General features: G+C 44.1%; 2 protein-coding genes across 6 annotated transcripts in view; both read left to right on the top strand.

Annotated features, from left to right (window-relative positions):
• plxnb3 (plexin B3) overlaps nucleotides 1-12,397 on the top strand; it is a 100,286-nt gene extending 87,889 nt beyond the window's left edge. For both annotated transcript variants that reach the window (XM_051426672.1, XM_051426673.1), the window contains 11 exons: nucleotides 140-220; nucleotides 313-391; nucleotides 477-580; nucleotides 679-760; nucleotides 6,471-6,637; nucleotides 6,721-6,881; nucleotides 6,954-7,101; nucleotides 7,174-7,238; nucleotides 7,363-7,438; nucleotides 7,796-7,870; nucleotides 8,075-12,397. In XM_051426672.1, the coding sequence (XP_051282632.1) occupies nucleotides 140-220; nucleotides 313-391; nucleotides 477-580; nucleotides 679-760; nucleotides 6,471-6,637; nucleotides 6,721-6,881; nucleotides 6,954-7,101; nucleotides 7,174-7,238; nucleotides 7,363-7,438; nucleotides 7,796-7,870; nucleotides 8,075-8,179 (1,143 nt within the window). In that variant the 3' untranslated portion in view covers nucleotides 8,180-12,397. The remainder of the gene's footprint in view (nucleotides 1-139; nucleotides 221-312; nucleotides 392-476; nucleotides 581-678; nucleotides 761-6,470; nucleotides 6,638-6,720; nucleotides 6,882-6,953; nucleotides 7,102-7,173; nucleotides 7,239-7,362; nucleotides 7,439-7,795; nucleotides 7,871-8,074) is intronic.
• On the top strand, nucleotides 1,287-6,459 carry LOC127378127 (uncharacterized). Of its 4 annotated transcripts, none has more exons than XR_007887859.1 (4): nucleotides 1,287-2,524; nucleotides 2,673-4,875; nucleotides 4,972-5,031; nucleotides 5,132-6,459. XR_007887859.1 is itself a non-coding variant. In XM_051426767.1 (4 exons), the coding sequence occupies exons 1-4, from the start codon at nucleotides 4,572-4,574 to the stop codon at nucleotides 5,485-5,487; spliced, it is 636 nt and encodes a 211-aa protein (XP_051282727.1). In that variant the 5' UTR covers nucleotides 1,287-4,571; the 3' UTR covers nucleotides 5,488-6,459. The 4 variants fall into 4 exon arrangements, 1 of the variants encoding a protein (XP_051282727.1); XR_007887858.1 differs by having other exon boundaries at nucleotides 1,287-2,976; nucleotides 3,093-4,875; XM_051426767.1 differs by having other exon boundaries at nucleotides 1,287-4,875; nucleotides 5,132-5,200; nucleotides 5,285-6,459.
• Nucleotides 12,398-20,856: the final 8,459 nt, after the last annotated feature.

The following is a 20,856-nucleotide window of genomic DNA, read 5'->3' as shown; positions in this document are numbered from 1 at the left end:
TATTGTTATGTAGAAAGTCACACAACACACCTGGTTGTATAAGTCCAAACTCACCTGGTTGAGGTCAGGGTGTTTGTTTACCTTTTCATCTCTATGTGTCAACACCTGTTTGACCTTTTTGTACCTGTCTGTCTTTCAGACTCTGACAGTGTTGGTGAAGAACGGAGTTGAAGTTCAACCTTGTCCTGTTAAAGTTCTCGACACTGACACTATCACACAGGTAGGTTCCTGTCTGTCTACCTGTCTGTTCCTCATCTGTCTCTCTTCCTGTCACCTACCTGTCTGTCTCTCTGCCTGTCTGTCTGTGTGCAGGTGAAGGATAAGATCCTAGATCAGGTCTACAGAGGAGCTCCATTCTCTCAGAGACCAGCAGCAGACAGTCTAGATCTGGGTACGCACACATGGACACACACCTGTCTCACCTGTGTGGTTTGATTGACAGCTCATACTCACCTGTGTCTCTGTTTGATTGACAGAGTGGCGTTCAGGTCAGGCAGGTCACCTGACCCTGTCAGATGATGATGTCACAGCGGTGGTTCAAGGTCGCTGGAAACGACTCAACACTCTTCAGCACTACAAGGTAACAACTGACCAATCACTAACCCTCTCTTCTTATACACCTTCCTCATCTTCACTTCCTGCCAGTTAAACATGAAACTGCTCTCTTGCATTCTTCAGGTTCCAGACGGAGCGACAGTTGCCCTAATTCCTCGTTCTCAGAGTTCAGGTGGAGTCAACCAGGTGTTCCAGACAGGAGAAAGTAAGAACACAGCACATCCAATTAATCTAGAACTATTAAAACAACACAAACAGAACCACATCAAGAACATCTGAAACCCAGAGCCAGCACATGGAGAGAATGTCTAGAGCCAGAACCAATGCAAAAAATACCATATAACGTACCGGAACCCTAACCCGAACGCTGATTTTGCCGGCGTCGTGACCCGAACGACTTCCGGCTTGATGCAGTTTCCGGTCTTTTCGCGGTACTTCCCGGCACACGATCGCCATCTAACGTAAGTCCAAGGAATTTCTACATTTTACAGAGTCTATATGTGGTTTTTCATAAATATACATCAACATTTACATGTATAATTATTATATGAAAGTTACTTTAATGAGGGGAAGCCACGGGAACGCTTAGATTGCGCTTGGGCGACGATCCAGTCAACTTTAAAAGTCCATTTCTATTTTCACTTTACAGCTTAAAATAAGCTCTCATATGGGTACATATCGTAGCTAGGTTTACACTGATTAGTCTAGCTAATAAAATGTCGGATTTGTGTTTATACAGTCTGTGGTCGAGGTGGGCGGAGGCCAAATTTTTTTATTGAAATTGAAAAAGTTACAGACGCGGGAAAGGAGAACAAAGGAACAGAGCAAGCGCAGCATTGTTTTTTTAAGCTGTGAAGTATCACAGTACACATGAAGATTTATTGCAAAAATAAGGTTCAAATTAGCTATTCAGATGTATTTTCTTGTTTATAAGCTAAAATAAATAAAGTATATTTTTTATCATGATGTCATCATGTAATAATTGATATATTATTGGTGTGTGCGTGTGAGTAAGAGAGAGAGAGGGAGGGGTGTGAGAGATGTGTCGAAAGCCAGTAGAGGCTTTTATGGTAGAAAATATTGGTTATATAGATACACCTCCTTATGTATAAAAACAGTAGTGTTGAAACTCAATTTTGCTCTTGTGTTTCTGTCTGAGAACAGAGACAACAGAGAGAGAGAAAGAGAGAGAAGAAGAGAGAGAGAAAGAGAAGACGAGTGAGTGAGAGAGAGAGAGAGAAGAGACGAGAGAGAAGAAGTGAGAGAAGACAAGAGAGAGAAAGAGAGAAGTGAGAGAAAGAGAGAGAGGAAGTGAGAGAAAGAGAGAGAAGAAAAGAGAGAAGACGAGAGAGAAGAAGTGAGAGAAAGAGAGAGAAGACAAGAGAGAAGAAGAGAGAGAAGACAAGAGAGAGAAAGAGAGAAGAAGTGAGAGAAAGAGAGAGAGGAAGTGAGAGAAAGAGAGAGAAGAAAAGAGAGAAGACGAGAGAGAAGAAGTGAGAGAGAGAGAGAGGAAGTGAGAGAAGAAAAGAGAGAAGACGAGAGAGAAGAAGTGAGAGAAAGAGAGAGAAGACAAGAGAGAAGAAGAGAGAGAAGAAGAGAGAGAGAGAGAAGAAGTGAGAGAGAGGGGAAGTGAGAGAAAGAGAGAGAAGAAAAGAGAAGACGAGAGAGAAGAAGTGAGAGAAAGAGAGAAGACAAGAGAGAGAAAGAGAGAGAAGAAGTGAGAGAGAGAGAGAAGTGAGAGAGAGAGAGGAAGTGAGAGAGAGATAAGAAGAGAGAGAAGACAAGAGAGAGAAAGAGAGAAGAAGTGAGAGAAAGAGAGAGAGGAAGTGAGAGAAAGAGAGAGAGGAAAAGAGAGAAGACGAGAGAGAAGAAGTGAGAGAAAGAGAGAGAAGACAAGAGAGAAGAAGAGAGATAAGACGAGAGAGAAGACAAGAGAGAGAAGAAGAGAGAGAGAGAGAGAGAGAGAGAAGTGAGAGAGAGAGAAGAGACAAGAGAGAAAGAGAAGACGAGTGAGAGAAAGAGAGAGAAGACAAGAGAGAGAAGAAGTGAGAGAGAGAGAAGAGACGAGAGAAAGAGAAGACGAGTGAGAGAAAGAGAGAGAAGACAAGAGAGAGAAGAAGTGAGAGAGAGAGAAGAGACAAGAGAGAAAGAGAAGACGAGTGAGAGAAAGAGAGAAGAGACAAGAGAGAAAGAGAGAGAAGAAGTGAGAGAGAGAGAGAAGAAGTGAGAGAGAGAGAGAAGAAGTGAGAGAGAGAGGGGAAGTGAGAGAAAGAGAGAGAAGACAAGAGAGAGAAAGAGAGAGAGAATACGAGAGAGAGAGAGACATAAGGTAGGCAAGGGGTGTGGGTGTGTGAGAGAGAGATTTGCTTTTATTCCTTTACAGGTGCATCAAGATGGTTAAAAACAATGCTTTGGTTTAAGGTAAGTATATTTGTGAGTTAGCATGTGATAAATTCATTTGTGCTTGTTGATGCAACATGAAATGAAATACCTATAAAAATGTTACTGTAATTTCTGAAATAATATGCCTCTTTTAGATGCCTAACATCAGACAGCTGCCCCAGAGGGAGAGGAAGACGAGGAAGTGGACCCCGGAGGCCATGGGAGAGGCCATCCAGGAGGTGAAAGCAGGCAGGCTGAGTCTGGGGCAGGCAGCCAAACAGTTTGGGGTCCCAAAAACGAGTCTGACTGTGTGCACAGTCAGAGGCCACTTCTCACCCCTGCAGATGAAGATTCCCTGGTGGAGTACTGCATTTACTCTGCCAGTCATGGTTTTCCACTGATAAAGCCTCAGGTTCAGTCTTTTGCGACAGCAATTTATAATCAGCGCTGTCCAGAAGAGAGAAGGGGGAAGTTGGGCCAGACGGGGTGGCTCAACTTCCGCAGGAGGCAAGGCCAGCGCTTCACTTCTCGGACCCCAGACAATATTGACCGTGGGAGGGCATCCTGTGCCAAGAGGGGGCCGATTGAAGATTACTTCAGGCTCCTCACTACCACCATGGAGGAGCACGGGTTGAGGGAGAAACCCCGTCAAGTCTATAACTGCGATGAGACGGGGTTTCAGCTGGACTCGTCGAGAAGAAAGGTCCTCGTGCCCCGGGGGACAAAACATGCTTACAGGCAGGCCCAGGGGACCAGGGACCACGTCACCGTCCTGGCCTGCCTCAACGCAGCTGGGGAGGATATCCCCCCTTTCATAATTTACAAGGGGGGATATCCCGGGGGGCCCTATAACAAGGAGGGGGTCCCCGATGCCCTCTACGGGAAGTCACCGGCAGGGTACATGGACAGTGAGCTGTTCAGGAAGTGGTTTGTCGGGCATTTCCTGAAGTTCGCCGCTGAGGAGCGCCCGCTGCTGCTTGTTTTTGATGGGCACAAATCCCACCTGGATCCAGAGCTGGTCCGGGTGGCACAGAGGGAGGAGGTCATTCTCCTGTGCCTTCCACCACACACATCTCACATCCTGCAGCCTCTGGATATGAGTTTCTTTGGACCCTTGAAGGCAGATTTCTCTGGAATTACAGGAGATCTGTCGGTAATGAGCCACTCCTTGGTTTCCAAGAAGGAGTTTTCAAGGGTCCTTAGGGACTCATATCAGAGGGTGAAGGATCGGGGAGTGGTGGTGGCTGGGTTCAGGAAGTGTGGCCTCTACCCTCTGGACCCGGAAGCCATTGGTCACGGGTCATGCCATCCGGACCGCGGCGTGGGACCTCCTCGCCACCTCTGCCAACCCCATCAGCATCTTCCTGGGCCATGCCTGATGTTACCCCCCCATCCCAACACCCCCCCCCACACCAGAGTCCACCCCCTGTCCCTAGTTCACCCCCTGTCCCGTGTCCACCCCCGTTCCTTGTCCACCCCCTGTCCCTTGTCCACCCAATCCCTACTCTACCCATCCCCTGGTAACATCAGGCAGGATCTCAGTAGACCTGGCCCACCTCCTGCCCGAGGTGCGTTATAATACCACCAAGGTCAAGAGGAATACCACCAAGGCCAGGATACTGACGGCTCAGGAGATGTCTGATGCCATCGAGGAGGCGGAGGACCGTGCTGCAAGGCGGGAGGCCCAAGCTCTGGCCAGAGAGCAGCGGCGGGCCGAAAACAACGGCCCGACAGCCACTTCCTCTACCCTGCCTGGTGGCTCCCGTCCCAGCCACAGAACAGCATCCCACGGGGCTGCCTCGGCCTCCTGCTCCGGCCTTTCCATCGCCGGTCCCTCAACCCGCTCGGCCCCCTCTAGTGCCTCCCACGGTCACCAGCTGCCTGCCCCTAGCGGAACATCCCCACCTAGCCTGCCTGCACCTGGCTGGCTACTGGATGGTAAAGCACATGTTTTTTTTATTATTTCCTCTGCAATTTTAATACAGCTTTGAGAAATAATTTTGTTGTAATACTAAAATATGATTTTTCTTTTAGAGCCATCAACATCTGCCTTCGGCCTCCGAGGGTCCAGATTGTCTTCCTCTCCCTCCCAATGTAAATGCTTTATATCATTGATAAAAACAAGCAATGTCCTAAGATGCTGGTGATATTAGGGATGATGATGAGTAAACAACACGTCATCTTGTTTATACAGCCTGCAGACAGACAGCTGCGCCATTGTCCAGCTCCTCCCAGCCGTCTGCTGGACCCACGGCATCCACTGGTATTGTATTTAACATTAACAGTCTTTGTGTGCCATCCCATGATATTCAAAACATGTTCTTAAATATATTTTTTCTATGAGTAGGTCACACCAATATGGAAGATCTGTGTGGCCAGTGCAGGGAACCTGACCCTCCGGGTGTCTGCTCGGAGGGATTGGTGCCGTGGGTCCAGTGCAACAAATGTGCCAAATGGTTTCACACCATTTGTGTCGGCTGGGAGGAGCTGGACAAAGATGAATTTTGGTGTTTTTGGTGCCTTGATATGTTTGATAAGTTTGTTATTTAATTTGTTTTTAATTTGATTATCCGATATCTATTTGTTTGTATATATTGTAAATATTGTATATATTGTAAATATTGCTGTTTTTCAATTTAGTAAAATATTTTTCATGTCATGTCATTTGTCTTTTGATTAAATAATATAATTGTATGCATGAACATTTATTTGTTATATTATGCTACATACTAACTCTGCACTGAGTCCATTACAGGTAATTGTTAAATAATTGCTAAATTAAATGCATCAGCTTGTATTTTAAATGAGAAGTGTTTAACAAAATATCCAGTAGGTGGCGGTATAGCGGTATAACTGCATAAATTAGAGTTGTTACTTGTTAAAGCATTGTATCTTATTTTGAAGGAGGAAAGTACGATCCCAGATGAGTTGATGTTAGTTTGTCAGTCTCAGGAACAACTTAATACCCCCACAACACCGGCAGCGTTCAATGTTTACAGCGGGCGGACGCTGCCGTTCGACTCGGGACACCGGCAGCTCACGGCTAAATCACCGGTGTTAGCATCCTTTTACCGACTCTAGTAAAGACCGAGCAAAAGTAAATGTTTAAAACGATACACGGTTAGAAAGGTAAGAAGTTCGTCTTTACTTTAGCACCTTAAAATCAACCGAAACCATTACATGATCATTTAACTTAGTAGTTAAAGGGAATTCATATCGAATATTAGCATGAAAATCGTTCGGGTTAGGGTTCCGGTACGTTAGAACCTGACTCATCTAGAACATTATGAACCCAAAGAAACCTCTAGAACCCCTGAGACATTGAGAATGTGTTGGATACCCACAAATCAACACAAAGAGAACCGTCTAGCATCTAGAACCCAGAATTACAGACAGAGAGGATTCAGGGTGAATGCACAGGAACATCCAGAAGAAAACCTCTGTGGTTTTTATCAGATACAATGGTTCTCCTCCCACCGGTGTTTTCCTATTGGTTATTGTGATGACTGATAGTTTGTGTGTGGTTGCCGTAGAAACGCCGATGCTGGAGGGCGAGGAGGAGGAGGGTCTGCGTCTGTGGCACCTGGTGAAGAGCAGCGAAGATCCTGAAATCCCAAAACACAGAAAGAGCAGCATGAGGGAGAGAGAGCGAGCCAAGGCCATACCTGAGATTTACCTGACCAGACTGCTGTCCATGAAGGTAACACATTAACGCACCTGAGATTTACCTGACCACTGTTGTCCATGAAGCTACAACATGTCTTTCTCTCTACCTGTCCATAGGGGACATTGCAGAAGTTCGTGGACGACGTCTTTGTGGCGATCCTCAGTACGAAGCGTCCTCCTCCTATCGCCGTCAGATTCTTCTTTGACTTCCTGGACGACATGGCAGAGAAACACGGCATCGACGACCCAGAGACTGTCCACATCTGGAAGACCAACAGGTGAGATGCACACATGTCACCTGTCTGTCTCTCTGACCTCTCTGTCTTTCTGACCTGTCTGTCTCTCTGCAGTCTCCCTCTCAGGTTCTGGGTGAACATCCTGAAGAATCCTCAGTTTGTTTTGGACGTTCAGGTGACAGACAGCATTGACGCTGTCCTGTCTGTCATCGCTCAGACCTTCATCGACTCCTGCACTACCTCGGAGCACAAAGTGGGACGGGTACGACCTGTCTGTCTGTCTGTCTGTCTGTCTGTCTGTCTCTACATGTATTAACTCTTTTTGTCCAATCAGGACTCTCCTGTAAACAAACTGCTGTATGCCAGAGAGATACCGCGATACAAACAGCTGGTGGAGAGGTGAGACAATTTCCTGTTCCTTAGTTTAACATGGTCAGCATGACGACTGTTACCATAGAAACACTAACTGTCTAGGATCAGTCACATTGTATCTTACTGTACTAATGTGTGTGTGTGTGTGTAGGTATTACAGTGACATCCACAGCGCTGCGTCTGGCTGTTATCAGGAGATGAACTCTACTCTGACTGAACTGTCCGGGGTAAGTAAACAGAAACTGAACTACATGTTATTATTATTGTTATTGTTATTAATATTGTTGTTTTTATTTAAGGAAACTTAACATTGACTTAATTCTTTTTTTTTTTTTTTTAGGGGTTAGTTATGGATTTCATGAACTTTATATTTATTTGGTGATTTGAATCACAGGACATTTTGTTCATTGCAAGCAAAGTCCAAAGTCCAAAAATAATTAAGAAATGACTGACTTATTATCTCCATCCTGTGTTGGTTGGCTACTGTATAGGTCATAAATTGGCTCATGTCCCCTTGACATTGACTTAATTCTGTCGTTCTGTCTGTCTGTCTCCTGTTGTTCTGTCTGTCTGTCTGTCTGTAGAGTTTTGCCTCAGAGATGAACAGTCTTGTTGCTCTTCATGAACTCTACAAATACATCAACAAATATTACGACCAGGTAACACACACACACACACACACACACACACACACACGGTTTATAAACTTTATACCCAAATATTAATATTTTAATAATGACATAATAACAATTATTATAAAATAATCACATCATAATCAACTCGTCCAACAATAAGAAGTAACAAATCTACATTTATACATCTGTCTGTCTGTACCTGTCTCTCTCTCTGTACCTGTCTGTCAGATCATCATGTCTCTGGAGGAAGACAGTTCGGGGCAGAAGATGCAGTTGGCCTATCGGCTGCAGCAGGTCGCTGCCCTGGTCGAGAACAAGGTCACTGACCTCTGATGATCTCTGACCCTGAGCCTGTGCTGAGGAAGAGGAGGATGAAGAAGCTCTGAGAGACTTCTTGTTAACACTGTGTCTTCCTGTGTGTGTGTGTGTGTGTGTGTGTGTGTGTGTGTGTGTGTGTACGAGGTCTTTATAGTCAGACTCAGGAGCTCTTTAGGTTCCTTCTGCAGCAGCAAAATAACCCCAAACTGACCTGAATCAGACCTGAACCAGACCTAAACCAGACCTGAACCAAACCTGAATCAGACCTGAACCAGACCTGAATCAGACCTGAATCAGACCTGAACCAGACCTGAACCAGACCTAAACCAGACCTGAATCAGACCTGAACCAGACCTGAACCAGACCTAAACCAGACCTGAACCAAACCTGAATCAGACCTGAACCAGACCTGAATCAGACCTGAACCAGACCTGAATCAGACCTGAACCAGACCTGAACCTGGACCAACCTGGCTCCAGAAAACGACAATCTATCAATTAGATCAGGGAACATCATCATCACTTGCTGCCTTGAGCTATTTCCCAGAGTTCCCTGCTGTCTGCAGGAGTCAGAAAGCACAATGTTAATATTTTCTTCTTTCTTCTAGTATTGATTATTGACCTGCTGGATGCTTTTTATCGAAAGTATTTTTGCCTTTTCTACTGAAACCAGCACTCTAAACGCAATAATCAGGGAGAGTTTCTACATTTTCAGTCTGATTCCAGTTTCTGATTCTAATATGAATGAATAATAATATTAATTATTAATCTGCTGCCTGGAACTCTCCAGGTAAATTCACAACCTCAGGACCCCGTCCCGCACTCGTTTCCAGTCTTCCTCAGTTTCAGGTGGAGTCCACATTGACTCACCAGGGTTCTCAGGTTTGTATCGATGTAAATTATTGGACAGTTGATCAACCAATCAGCACACAGCAGAAGGATGAGGGAATGTAGACCTTCTACCATCTGCTGTAGAGGTCTTCACAGGTCCACAGCTAATAAGCTAACGTAGCATTTGCTCCTTTAGAACAGCTTCCTATTGGTCGATGGTGTGAATTGAACTCAAAGGAAAAGACTTTTACAGATTTTATTGTTTCATTTATTGTAAATGAAAATGAACTGATTCTGTAGAAAACATTTGAAATGTGAGCCAGCTTTAATACATTTCTTCTGCGGATGCTAGGAATGTTGCCTGTTAGCTCCCTCAACAGTGGATGTGACTAGTTCCTGAAACAAAGAAATAAACCAACCACTGACTAACATGCAGTTCCTGAGTTGGACCAAAAACAGGTGCCAGTAGAGTCCTGGTACTTCAGCACAACCCTGACCCTCATTCTTAGGGTGTTTTTTATCCTTTTAACAAGGACATTTTCAGTGCTGTCTTCTTAGCATTCAGCTAGCTGTGTTTACACGGAGACACAAGTTGTGTGTCAGTCTGAATCCTTCCACACTCTCACTGTAAGAGTCCATCAGTTCACGCTGTTAGTGAGGCAGAACGCACTGTGTGGACCCAGATGGTTCATAACCCTCAAAATGTTGGACACTTCTGGCACTCAGCGGGGACCATTTTCTCTACGTAGGAAGGAAAGCGACCACCAGAACAGACTTGGCGTAGACGGTGTAATTTCCACCTCGCATGAAACAGGGACACGCAGGAGATGAAAGTAGAAGCAGGTTCATCTTTGATTTATATCGTGTATCCAGTGAAAAATCATCCGTATTAGCGCTAAGGCTGTGCGGTTGTAAGTCGCCTTAGAAAAAGAAGGTGAAACTACACTGCTAAAATAATTACTGCACTAGTAAGTACGTAGCGTGGATAATGTACTACATAGTGTGTACTAACGGAAGTATTCAACACAGCGTCAGTTTCCCATTGAGTACCTAGCTGCTGTACGCAGCGTTTTATAAATAATGAACTTGCTAGGCGAGATTTGGGGCATCAAAGTATCAAAGTAGTTATTTTTAGGCAATTATTTCACAACTTCTATTGTATATATACGCCTCGGAAAAAATATTGAGGTCCAGACATCGGTGACCTCAGTGGTGGGTACCGCCATTCTCACTGAGGAGGCAGTACTCAATAAGAAGTAAGGGTACTCATGTGGACAAACATCAGTAGTACCAATACTGGCCCATTTCAGGCACTGCTCTTCAAACAGAAGGAAACTCGAATCAGACAGAAAATTTAGTTTAACATTAAACTTGCTGAATGAACAAAGAGCTGATCAATGATCAATCACAAATCTGAGGGAGGACATTAAAATGTGTTTGCTGGTTACTAACTTATGTGTACAAAGTCCTATTTATACCTATTTATCCCAGCTGTGCCTTCACTCTTGCAGCTAGGTGGCACTGTCTGTCTGTTTTGACAGTAGCCTAATTGATATTGTGTCCCAGTGCATTATGGGAAGATAAATTAATTTAAATGTTTAACTCTTATTGAACCATTGAGGGAAAACAGCACTGACTTACACAAACACTGACTCATCATGTACAGATACCCCAGATACCCCGGACTGATCCCAAACAACCTGAGTCTCGCTAACAGCTAGCATAACATACACATAACATTATGCTAGGTTGAAAACAATCTTAACTCGTTGACTCTGTTGTGTTTCAAGATCAAGAATGATCTGTCACATTAAAATATGCTAACGTTTATAACTTGTTCGTAGCTACTATGATACGGGCTAGCCTTAATGCTAGCAGCTGCTAGCTAGCTAACAACAAACAGCTTCAAATGTTACTGACAGGATGTTACAACTGTGTAATATCTTTAAAGAGGCTGCTGGCTATAACACTGGATATGTCATATATGTTATATATGTAATATATGTTTTCCTCAGGAGGATAAACCTGTCATATCAACAAACAAACAGCAACAACCAGCATGTTTAAGTGCAACATATAGCATCACACGATGGTTCAGTGTATTAAAACTGTGTGTGGACACAAACCTTTGGCTATCAACAGCTATCATAGCTCTCACTTTTAGCTTGTTTTGTTGATTTAACGTGTGCAAAGCTACATTGCTGAACCCAAATATCTGAGCGCGCTCAGACTGATGGGCTTCACTCGATATGATGTAAAAGAATAATCAGTGTTTAATGTACATATCCACCATTCTGCAAATCAGCACATATTCTGCAGATTACCGCCCTACGGTCCAGACTACGACCTGGAAACAGGTCACAGTTTATCCCTCAGAGGTTGGAGCTTTGGATTCAGCCTGCAGATTATCAGCTGTGTCTCCATGGCAACAGTTTGTTGTTTTAGCTGTTGATTTTCTGTGTGAAGTTGTCACAAAGTGGATTTAGTGGGTGTGGACGAACTGTCAGATTTTAATTTCATCTACATGAGAAACTCTACTGTCAGCCACACAGTGGGACAGGATACTTCCTGGACTCCCCAGTGGGACACTTCCTGTTTCCTGGCACAATACTTCCTGGACTGTGGGAAAGGATACTTCCTAGACCGTGTTGTACGTTTTACAGTATAATCGGACTCTGGGAGCGGGACTGGGACTGACCCCATCAGGCAATAAGAAATCAGACTCGGACTGTCTGATTTTGAAACAAGCTCTTCCCGCTGACTGATCGGAGTTTCCGTACTTTTCTTCTTCATCTTTAATATTTCTGATTGCTGTTTAATCTCAATGTCTCTCCTGTGTTTTTGCCTTGTATGTTTTTTGAGCCTGTGTTTGACCCGTAGTTGTAGTTCTCTGATCAGATTAGACTTCTGCATGCATGTTATGATGATGAACGTGAAGATGTTATGGTGCTTCATCTTCAACTCTTTTGTTTATTTAAATAAAAACAAGAGGCGGAGCTTAAAATCTGCCACTGATGATGTATGTAAATGGAGGTCACAGTTTGACCTCTGACCTCCTGATCTCTGTACAGTTTTTTAGTCTTCTGGGACATGATGAAACAGATTCTAAACTCTGAATGGTTGAGCTCTGTTTGTTACTGAACGTTTTTCTACAAGGGAATAAAAACTTTAAAGGGTTTGTATAAAGTATAAATTCAGGATCAGTTGTACTGAAGCAGAGGGCTTTCCTACTGAGTGTGTACAGTTGCTAACAGTGTGTAAATGTGCCTGTAAATACCTGTCTGAAGATGATGATGATGATGAAGACGAGTCCGTCTGCAATGGAAATGTGTTTTTATTGTGAAGAGGCAGGGGCCAAACACAGTTTTTATCATGTAAAAATAAAGTTATAATTTTAACAGCTCCCTGTCTGACTGTGTTATTACTGGAGCCGGGAGACAATTTAATGTCTCAATACGAGTTTATTGATACTAAAACAACAATATATATATATTGATATTAAAATTAATAATATTATTAATATTCATATAATTAATATGTTCTGTTTTCCAGACAATATTTCCCCACTGTGAACCAGAAATGTTGAGTACAAAGTTTAATGTTAGAAATGTTCAGTCTGGGTCTCCGGCTGTTACACTGACTGATGCTAACCTGCATATGTTGGACAATTATCATTAATCATTAGCATAAATGATCAGCTGATCACCCTGTAGGTGAAATAAGGCACAGCAACAAAGGGCAATGTATAGCCAAATAAAATACAATATAAATCTAGAATGTATAAAATATATACAATCAGTGGGGAAATGGTCCAGATGGATAACTGTATATGTGCGGTGTGAGAGGAGGTTGGAGGTACTGGAAGCTGTGGTTGTGGTGGTACTGGGTGCTGTTTCATGTTCATCATCATTAGTCACTACTATTAGTGTAGTTGTCACTACTGTTGTTGCTGTGCAACTGTCTGTCTGTCTGCGCTATACAAATAAAATTGTCGCCACCACCGCATCAGACTGACAACCTCCTCTCCCTACCTGGACCTCCTGGCTAGCAGGCCGGCGGCCCCTCTCCTCCTCATCGGATTATCCCGTCCTCCCGGGATCTTTCCGTCCCGGTGTGGTCAGTTCTGTCGGGCTTCGGCTGGCTTCCTCCGCTGGCCACCACCGCATCGCTGACGACCTCCTCTTATCACCGGGTCCTCTGGGCTAGCAGGCCGGGGGCCCCTCTCCTCATCGCCTCATCATCCGACCACAGATCGCCTGCTGCGGTTATGCTGTGGATCACCCTGTGGATTCTTCTGGAGTACACGATATGGCTCCGTCCACAGACACCTGGCTCATGGTCACAAGCTAGCAGTAGCTCCGTGCTAGCGCTCCACACCTGGATCATGCCGCTGCTGTACTCCACCTCCGTCCTCCACTCACTCAACAACCATCAGCGCCCGGACTGCATCGACATCCTCCGTGAAACTGGACTACTTCGCCGTCCTCAACACAGAGGCTCTGGTCGTATGTTCATCTACAACTGTTCAACTCCTAACTCTATCCCATCCATCTGGTCCTGCTCACGCACCGCAACTTCCTCATTATGTCATCACAACAAACGACATGTGAACCTATCTAACCTCGCCCCCTTCCTCGGTCCTCTCAACCCTTCACGAAGCAACGTCACCTGAAACTGGCTTTGCTCAACACCCGCTCACTTAACAATAAAAGTCTCATTCTGAATGAATTCATAACTGACAATAACCTGGATTTCCTCTGTATCACTGAAACCTGGCACAAGCCTCTGGACTACTTTTTGCTCAACCAGACCACACCCACCGGATACACTTACATTGACAAACCCCGACCTGAGGGGCGGGGAGGTGGTGTAGCAGCAATCTACAGGGAGGACATCAAAACATCCACCATCTCCATCCCTGCTGCTCACTCCTTTGAACACCTCACTTTCAAACTCTCTGGTCCCACTTCTCTGGTCACTGCCATCATCTACCGCCCCCCCAAACCAAACCCCTCCTTTCTCTCTGACTTCTCTGACTTTCTAACTCAGTTATCTGCCATCTCACCTTCCGTTCTTCTTCTGGGAGATTTCAACATCCACATTGACACTGACTGCAAATCTGCCTCTGAATTCCTGGAACTACTACACTGCTTCAACTTCACCCAACATGTCAACTTTCCCACCCACAGCTGTGGTCACATCCTGGATCTGGTCTGCTCCACTGGTCTCACCTTACATCACCTCTCCAGCTTCACAACTCAAAACCCACCTCTGCTCAAATGAACTGTTCGAACCATTTCAATCCGGTTTCCGCTCCCAACACAGCACTGAAACAGCCCTCCTGAAAGTCACCAACGACATCCTCCTCTCCGCTGACTCTGGCCACCTCACCATCCTTATCCTCCTGGACCTCACCGCAGCCTTTGACACCATCAACCACACCATTCTCCTCTCCCGCCTTGAGTCCTCTCTCAGCATCACTGGCACTGCACTCTCCTGGCTCAAATCTTACCTCACAGACCGACAACAATTCATCCATATCAACAACTGCACCTCCTCCACTGCTCCCCTGTCCCAAGGCGTCCCCCAGGGTTCGGTGCTTGGTCCTCTCCTCTTCATACTTTACCTGCTCCCCATTGGCAACATCATTCGCCACCATGGTCTCCACTTCCACTGTTTTGCCGATGACATCCAGCTTTATATCTCTACCCCGGCCACTCACTCCACTCTCTCCAACTGCCTCACCGACATCAAATCCTGGATGCATTCCAACTTCCTCAAACTCAACTGTGACAAATCAGACCTTATCATTATCGGCCCCAAATCCCTCACCAAAACCACAGACAGTTTCCACCTCACCATTGACAGCTCCACCCTGTCTCCATCCCCCCACAGTCGCAACCTCGGAGTCATCTTTGACAATAACCTCTCTTTTGAACATCACATAAACCAAATCACCAGAACTGCCTTCTTTCATCTCAAGAACATTGCCCGTCTTCGCCCATCACTCTCCTTCTCTGCTGCTGAAACCCTCATCCACGCCTTCATCACCTCCAGAATCGACTACTGCAACAGCATCCTCTATGGCACACCATCCAAAACTCTAAATAAGCTACAGTACATCCAAAACTCCGCTGCACGTATGCTCACCCACACCCGCACCCGTGATCACATCACTCCCAACCTCCAGAACCTCCACTGGCTCCCAGTTCCACAGCGCATTCAGTTCAAAATCCTCCTCCTTACACACAAAGCCCTCCATAACCAGGCTCCTTCCTACCTCACTGACCTGCTCCATCGCCACAATCCATCCCGTAGCCTTCGCTCATCTGAAGCAAACCTCCTGACTCCTCCACCCCGGACCAAGCACCGAACCTGGGGCGACAGATCGTTCTCTGTAGCTGCCCCCTCCCTCTGGAACTCTCTACCCAAACACATCCGTGACTGTACCGACCTTCCAACATTCAAATCACTCACAAAAACATAACTTTTTAAAATTGCTTTTATTGTTTAGCTTAGTCTGATGTGTTTTTAATGTTTTACTATTTGATGTTGTTTTGCTGCTTTTATGTTTTTATGTAAAGTGTCTTTGAGTATTTAGAAAAGCGCTTATAAATAAAATGTATTATTATTATTAATATTAAAACGCTCCAATTAATTCAGAACGCTGCAGCACGAGTACTGACAGGAACTAGAAAAAGAGATCACATCTCTCCTGTACTAGCTTCTCTGCATTGGCTCCCTGTAAAATGTAGAATAGAATTTAAAATCCTCCTCCTCACCTATAAAGCTCTTCATGGTCAGGCCCCTTCATATCCTAAACAGCTCATAGTACCCTATTACCCCTCTAGAACACTACGTTCTCTGAATGCTGAGCTATTTGTGGTTCCTATAGTCTCTAAAAGTAGAACAGGAGCCAGAGCCTTCAGTTACCAAGCTCCTCTCCTGTGGAACCAGCTTCCAGTTGTGGTTCTGGAGGCAGACACCCTCACCACATTCAAGAGTAGGCTTAAGACATTCCTCTTTGATAAAGCTTATAGTTAGGGCTGGATCAGGTGAGTCCTGAACCATCCCTTAGTTATGCTGCTATAGGCCTAGACTATCGGGGGATTTCCCATAATGCACTGAGCTCCTCTCTTCCTCTCTCTTTCTGCACTCATTCATGTTCCATTAATGCATGTTACTAACTTCACTTCTTCCCCGGAGTTCTTGTGCTTTCTCGTCTCGCAGGTTCTCATCGATCCTGGTGGAGCCTCCTGCCATGGTCCTGCTAGATTGCCATTACTAATATTACTGATATTATTATTATTATTAGGGACCGAGCCAGCGACCGCTGGAGGTCCTTATTGTTTTTGCTCGATTTCTTACCTATTCTGCTTCTTCTTCTTATTATTATTTTTAGCCCCCTTCGACTGCATTTTTGCCCCCCTGAACATATACGAAAAGTCAATTTTATTTGGCAAAGTTGTCAGGCCTGGTGACAATGGGGATATTCTATGCATCGCTTTCGGGTTGGCCACTAGGTGGCGCTACTATCATAAAAAGTGCGTTTAGGCTAATAACTTCTGCAAAGTTTGTTGCACATTCATAGACCTTGTATCCACGCGTTCCATGAATGGAGCTGAATCTCCCCATATAGGCCACGCCCACTTCCGCCTATAATTTTTTTTTCGTTAGAGCGCGAAATGTCCTTAAACTACTTTTTCGTGTTCCTCCTGCACGCTTTGTCCAATTCGCACAAATCTTTTCACCTAGCACCTGGGGTCCGTGCTTGCAAAAAGAGTAATTTGAACATTTTTGAAATTTAAAAAAATAAGAACGCTATAAAATTCCAACTTCCTGTAGATTTTTCGTCAAAAAAGGAAGTGGACCATTTCTCCACATTGGTATGTCCGATTAACATCAAACTTGGGTCCTTAGTTCCCCATGTCTTCCTTAGGCATCGTGCACAATTTCAGACTATCGCCTCTAAGTGGTGCTCTTAAAATGAAGAAGTTTATATCTCCATAACGGCAAGTGTGATTGAAATGAAACTTGGTACGATGCTTCCCCATGGCTCCCCGAGGCTCGCTAAAAAATGTGTCAACAATCCGCCACTAGGTGGTGCTCTGGTGGCATGGTAAATCACTGTGCGGAGACCGTAATAGTTATGAATATGAAATTCGCAAGGCACGTGTAGAGTGGTGCCTGAAGTTCACATACCAAAAATCGTGTTTGTTGTGTTTGTAGCGCCCCCTACAGGATAAAAACACAGCAGCCCCGGCGCCACGTTTCACCGATATGTACGAAACTTGATAGATACGTGTAACATGCCGGGACGTACAAAACAGCCTCTTGGACCCATACCCGAAACGCCACATTAAGTCGGCCACAGTCAAAAAATGGTTCTGATTAACAGTTGTGCTATTTGTGCATGTACATTAAAGGGCGTGTCCGTGGCGTGCCCCTCAAAGTTGGCCATAGTGAATTCCGTGCGCATTTTTGGTGAATGTTTTGCGTTGTATTTGAACGAACTCCTCCTAGGGAATTTATCGGATCTGCTTCAAAATTGGTCAGTACAGTCAAAAAATGGTGCTGATTGAAAGTTGTGCTATTTGTGACTGTACGTTAAAGGGCGTGTCCGTGGCTTTCCCTGAAAGTTGGCCAGGTTGAATCGAATGTCAAACTGTGATGCTATTTCCTGCATTTAAGGGCTTCTGTTTTAACGAACTCCTCCTACAGATTTTATCAGATTGACTTCAAATTCGATCACTCCAATCTACACACATTGGTTATCAAAAGTTGTGCTATTTGTGACTGTATGTTTAACAGTGTGCCCGTGACGACGTGTCGAATTCCACCGATTGGCCATCAAACAGATGCATGTACTCATATCTTCAGTGTACAGTCCCACCCTGAACACGTCCTCATAACTTCAGCGTACATGATCCAATCTCAATGAAACTTCACGTGTTTGATAACAGTCCCACCCTGAACACGTCTACATGACAATATTCAGACATAGTGATAGCGCCACATACTGGTAACAGGAAGTATCACGTTTTATACTTTTATGTTCTACTCCTCGCAGGATGATCAGATCCAGCTGAAATTAACTTATAAAATGCAAAACACATTGTTGATGATATGTGTTGACTGTGGTGAGGGGGCGTGTCTGTGGGGTGGCAGGAAATTTTGATGGACCACCACAAAACACGAATTTGCTATAACTTGAGTGTACATTGTCCAATGGGCTCCACACTTCAAATGCTTGATAAGAGTCCCGCCCGAACACATGTACACAGGGCCGGCCCAAGGCATAAGCAAACTAAGCAGCTGCTTAGGGCCCCGTGACCACTAGGGGGCCCCAAGAGCAATTAACTTAGTAATTAATTATTTTTTTCTATGTGTGAGTGATGATGATTGATATATTATCAAATGTACATTGTTGTACATAAAAACCCAACAACAATATGATGTTAACAGAGTGTAGTTTCCTACTGCCGCTCTGCTCCAACGGTCAGAGCTCCGTTAGTACAGAGCTCCCAACCGTACAGTGCCGTGTGCACTGAGCATCCAGGAGCTAGGAGCAGGTGAAAGATGTCACAATAAAGGACTTAACGTTACCTTCAGGGGCAGGAAGAGGAAGAGGAAGGAAGAGGAGAAAAAACGATAAAGGTATGTCTTGGTAATGTAACATTTATTGATATTTTGTGCCAAATACATTAGCCTATAATAGCAAATTTGCTAGCTAACATTAGTTCAAAACGTCTTACTAGGTTAGATAATTTACTATTCAAGCTAACGTTGTTGTGTTTGTGTAATACTTTGAATAAGTACATTCTCAGTGTATTTATATTATTCTGGGTCACTTTTGGCATCAAAACAACGTTTTTGATAACGTTTGATAGCAAATGTTTAATAACTAACGTTAATTACAAACGCGGTGACGTTTGCTAGCAATATGGTTTTACATTAATGAATTCATTTAGTTAACTTATAGTTTGAGGTATGTTGTTTGCAATTGTTTGCTGCAGAGCACAGTAATTTATGTGAGTAAATAAACATATTCCTTTTACATCAACTCCCTATTGTGCTCATACGTTATATGAAACTTCCCCAGGAGCACTGTTAAAGTATTTAGGAGGAGGCACTGACTCAGCCCAGGGGCAATCCACCTCCTCAGGAGCAGCCAAGGCTGATGAATCAGGTGATCAAACACTGTCACCATATATATTTCATTTCTAGTCAAATGATCTCATTAAGATATACTAATATAAGATATAATCATATGACAAGGGACATGTTTTTCATCTCAGGTCCATCTCTGTCCTCTGCTCCATCCACTGTGCCCACTGTCCTCTCTGCAACCTCAGCTGTACCTGGTAAGTTAACAACAGAACAACCTTTATAATTGATCAGTGTACTGCAGAATATTCTGAGATGAATAAATTTGTCCAAAAATATTATTTTAATTTCCCTATAGGTCCTTCATCTTTGGTCATGGAGATTGATGTGTCTTCTTCAGCATCCAGTTTGGAGCAGGGATCAGCAGCTCCGCCAGTTGACCCAGCTGAGTGTCCCTGTTTCCTGTCAGACTCAGAAAGGACTGAACAGGTATTAAGAGGGCCACTGCCTTTAAAGGACACATTCACATTCCCAAAAAGACACGATGGCCGAAGCTTCCACTAACATTACACATACAGACACCTAGTAAATGGGGAAAAAGTAAAGCGGAGCTGGCTCACGTATTCAAAAAATTAATTATATGCAAATTATATTTACCATTTGTGTTACCTTGTTTTAGGTGCCTGTTGATTTACATCATTATTTAAGTATTTAAGTATTGTCTGATATCTTTTTAATTTATTTTATTTAATGCTGTCTGGTTTTGTACATTTGGTGTTGCAGTTTATTTAAAATAATAATAATAAAGCAGATTGTGTTTACAGTAAACGATTAGTTTATTTTGTTACTTTTAATTGGCCTAGATGACATTCGGTATCCCACTTAGTACTATATCACTTTGAATATTAAGTGTTAATCAACCCCAGGCTGCTCTTGTAGCTGAATTTACTACCATTTCAGATTAAAAACCATAGATGGGTAAAACATGCCGGGCTGCTTTTTAAGGTTTTATGTATAGTAGGGAGAGTTGCTGACTTTGCTAAATATTAATTGAAAGATTTTTCTGTAAATTTGCAAATGTGGTGTCTGCTTCCATGGCATTAATCACAGTGGATTACAATCTAACTGCAACAAAAAGTTCTCACATTTAGTTTTACAAGTGTATTCGTGATGAAAGAGTAGAATAAGTAGAATACGTTTATAGTAGGTGTGTGAATGATCAATAATCATTATTATTGGCAGTAATAGAGGGCCCCAAAATCAAATTTTGCTTAGGGCCCCATGGAGGCTTGGGCTGGCCCTGCGTGTACATGACAGTATTCAGACATAGTGATAGCGCCACCTACTGGCAACAGGAAGTAAGCGCTGCGTGGCGATTTTGAGCTTATTGACGGCAGATTTTCATGTTGTGGTCCGCACGTGTTACGACGGCACACGACGCGGCCGCAGCACGCCCCGAGTTGCGTGGAGTGCCCAACGCTGCTTGCAGCTTTAATTATTATTATTATTATTATTATTATTATTATTACTACAGTTACTATTATTACTATAATCACTGCTCATTGTCCCCCATCGTTGCTGTTGTCATCGTCATCATCTTCTTCATGTTCATCCTCATCACTCACTACTATTAGTGTAGTTGTTGCTACTGTTGTTGCTGTGCACCTGTCTGTCTGTCTGTCTGTCTGTCTCTCTGTATCTCTCTCTCTCCTCTCTGTCCCCCCCCCAAACAATCCGCCTCTGGTCCCAGTTTGG

This window comes from Dicentrarchus labrax, unplaced genomic scaffold, assembly GCF_905237075.1.
Source record: "Dicentrarchus labrax unplaced genomic scaffold, dlabrax2021, whole genome shotgun sequence".
In the NCBI taxonomy this organism is placed as follows: domain Eukaryota; kingdom Metazoa; phylum Chordata; class Actinopteri; family Moronidae; genus Dicentrarchus; species Dicentrarchus labrax.
This window is presented reverse-complemented; position numbering and strand designations above follow the sequence as displayed.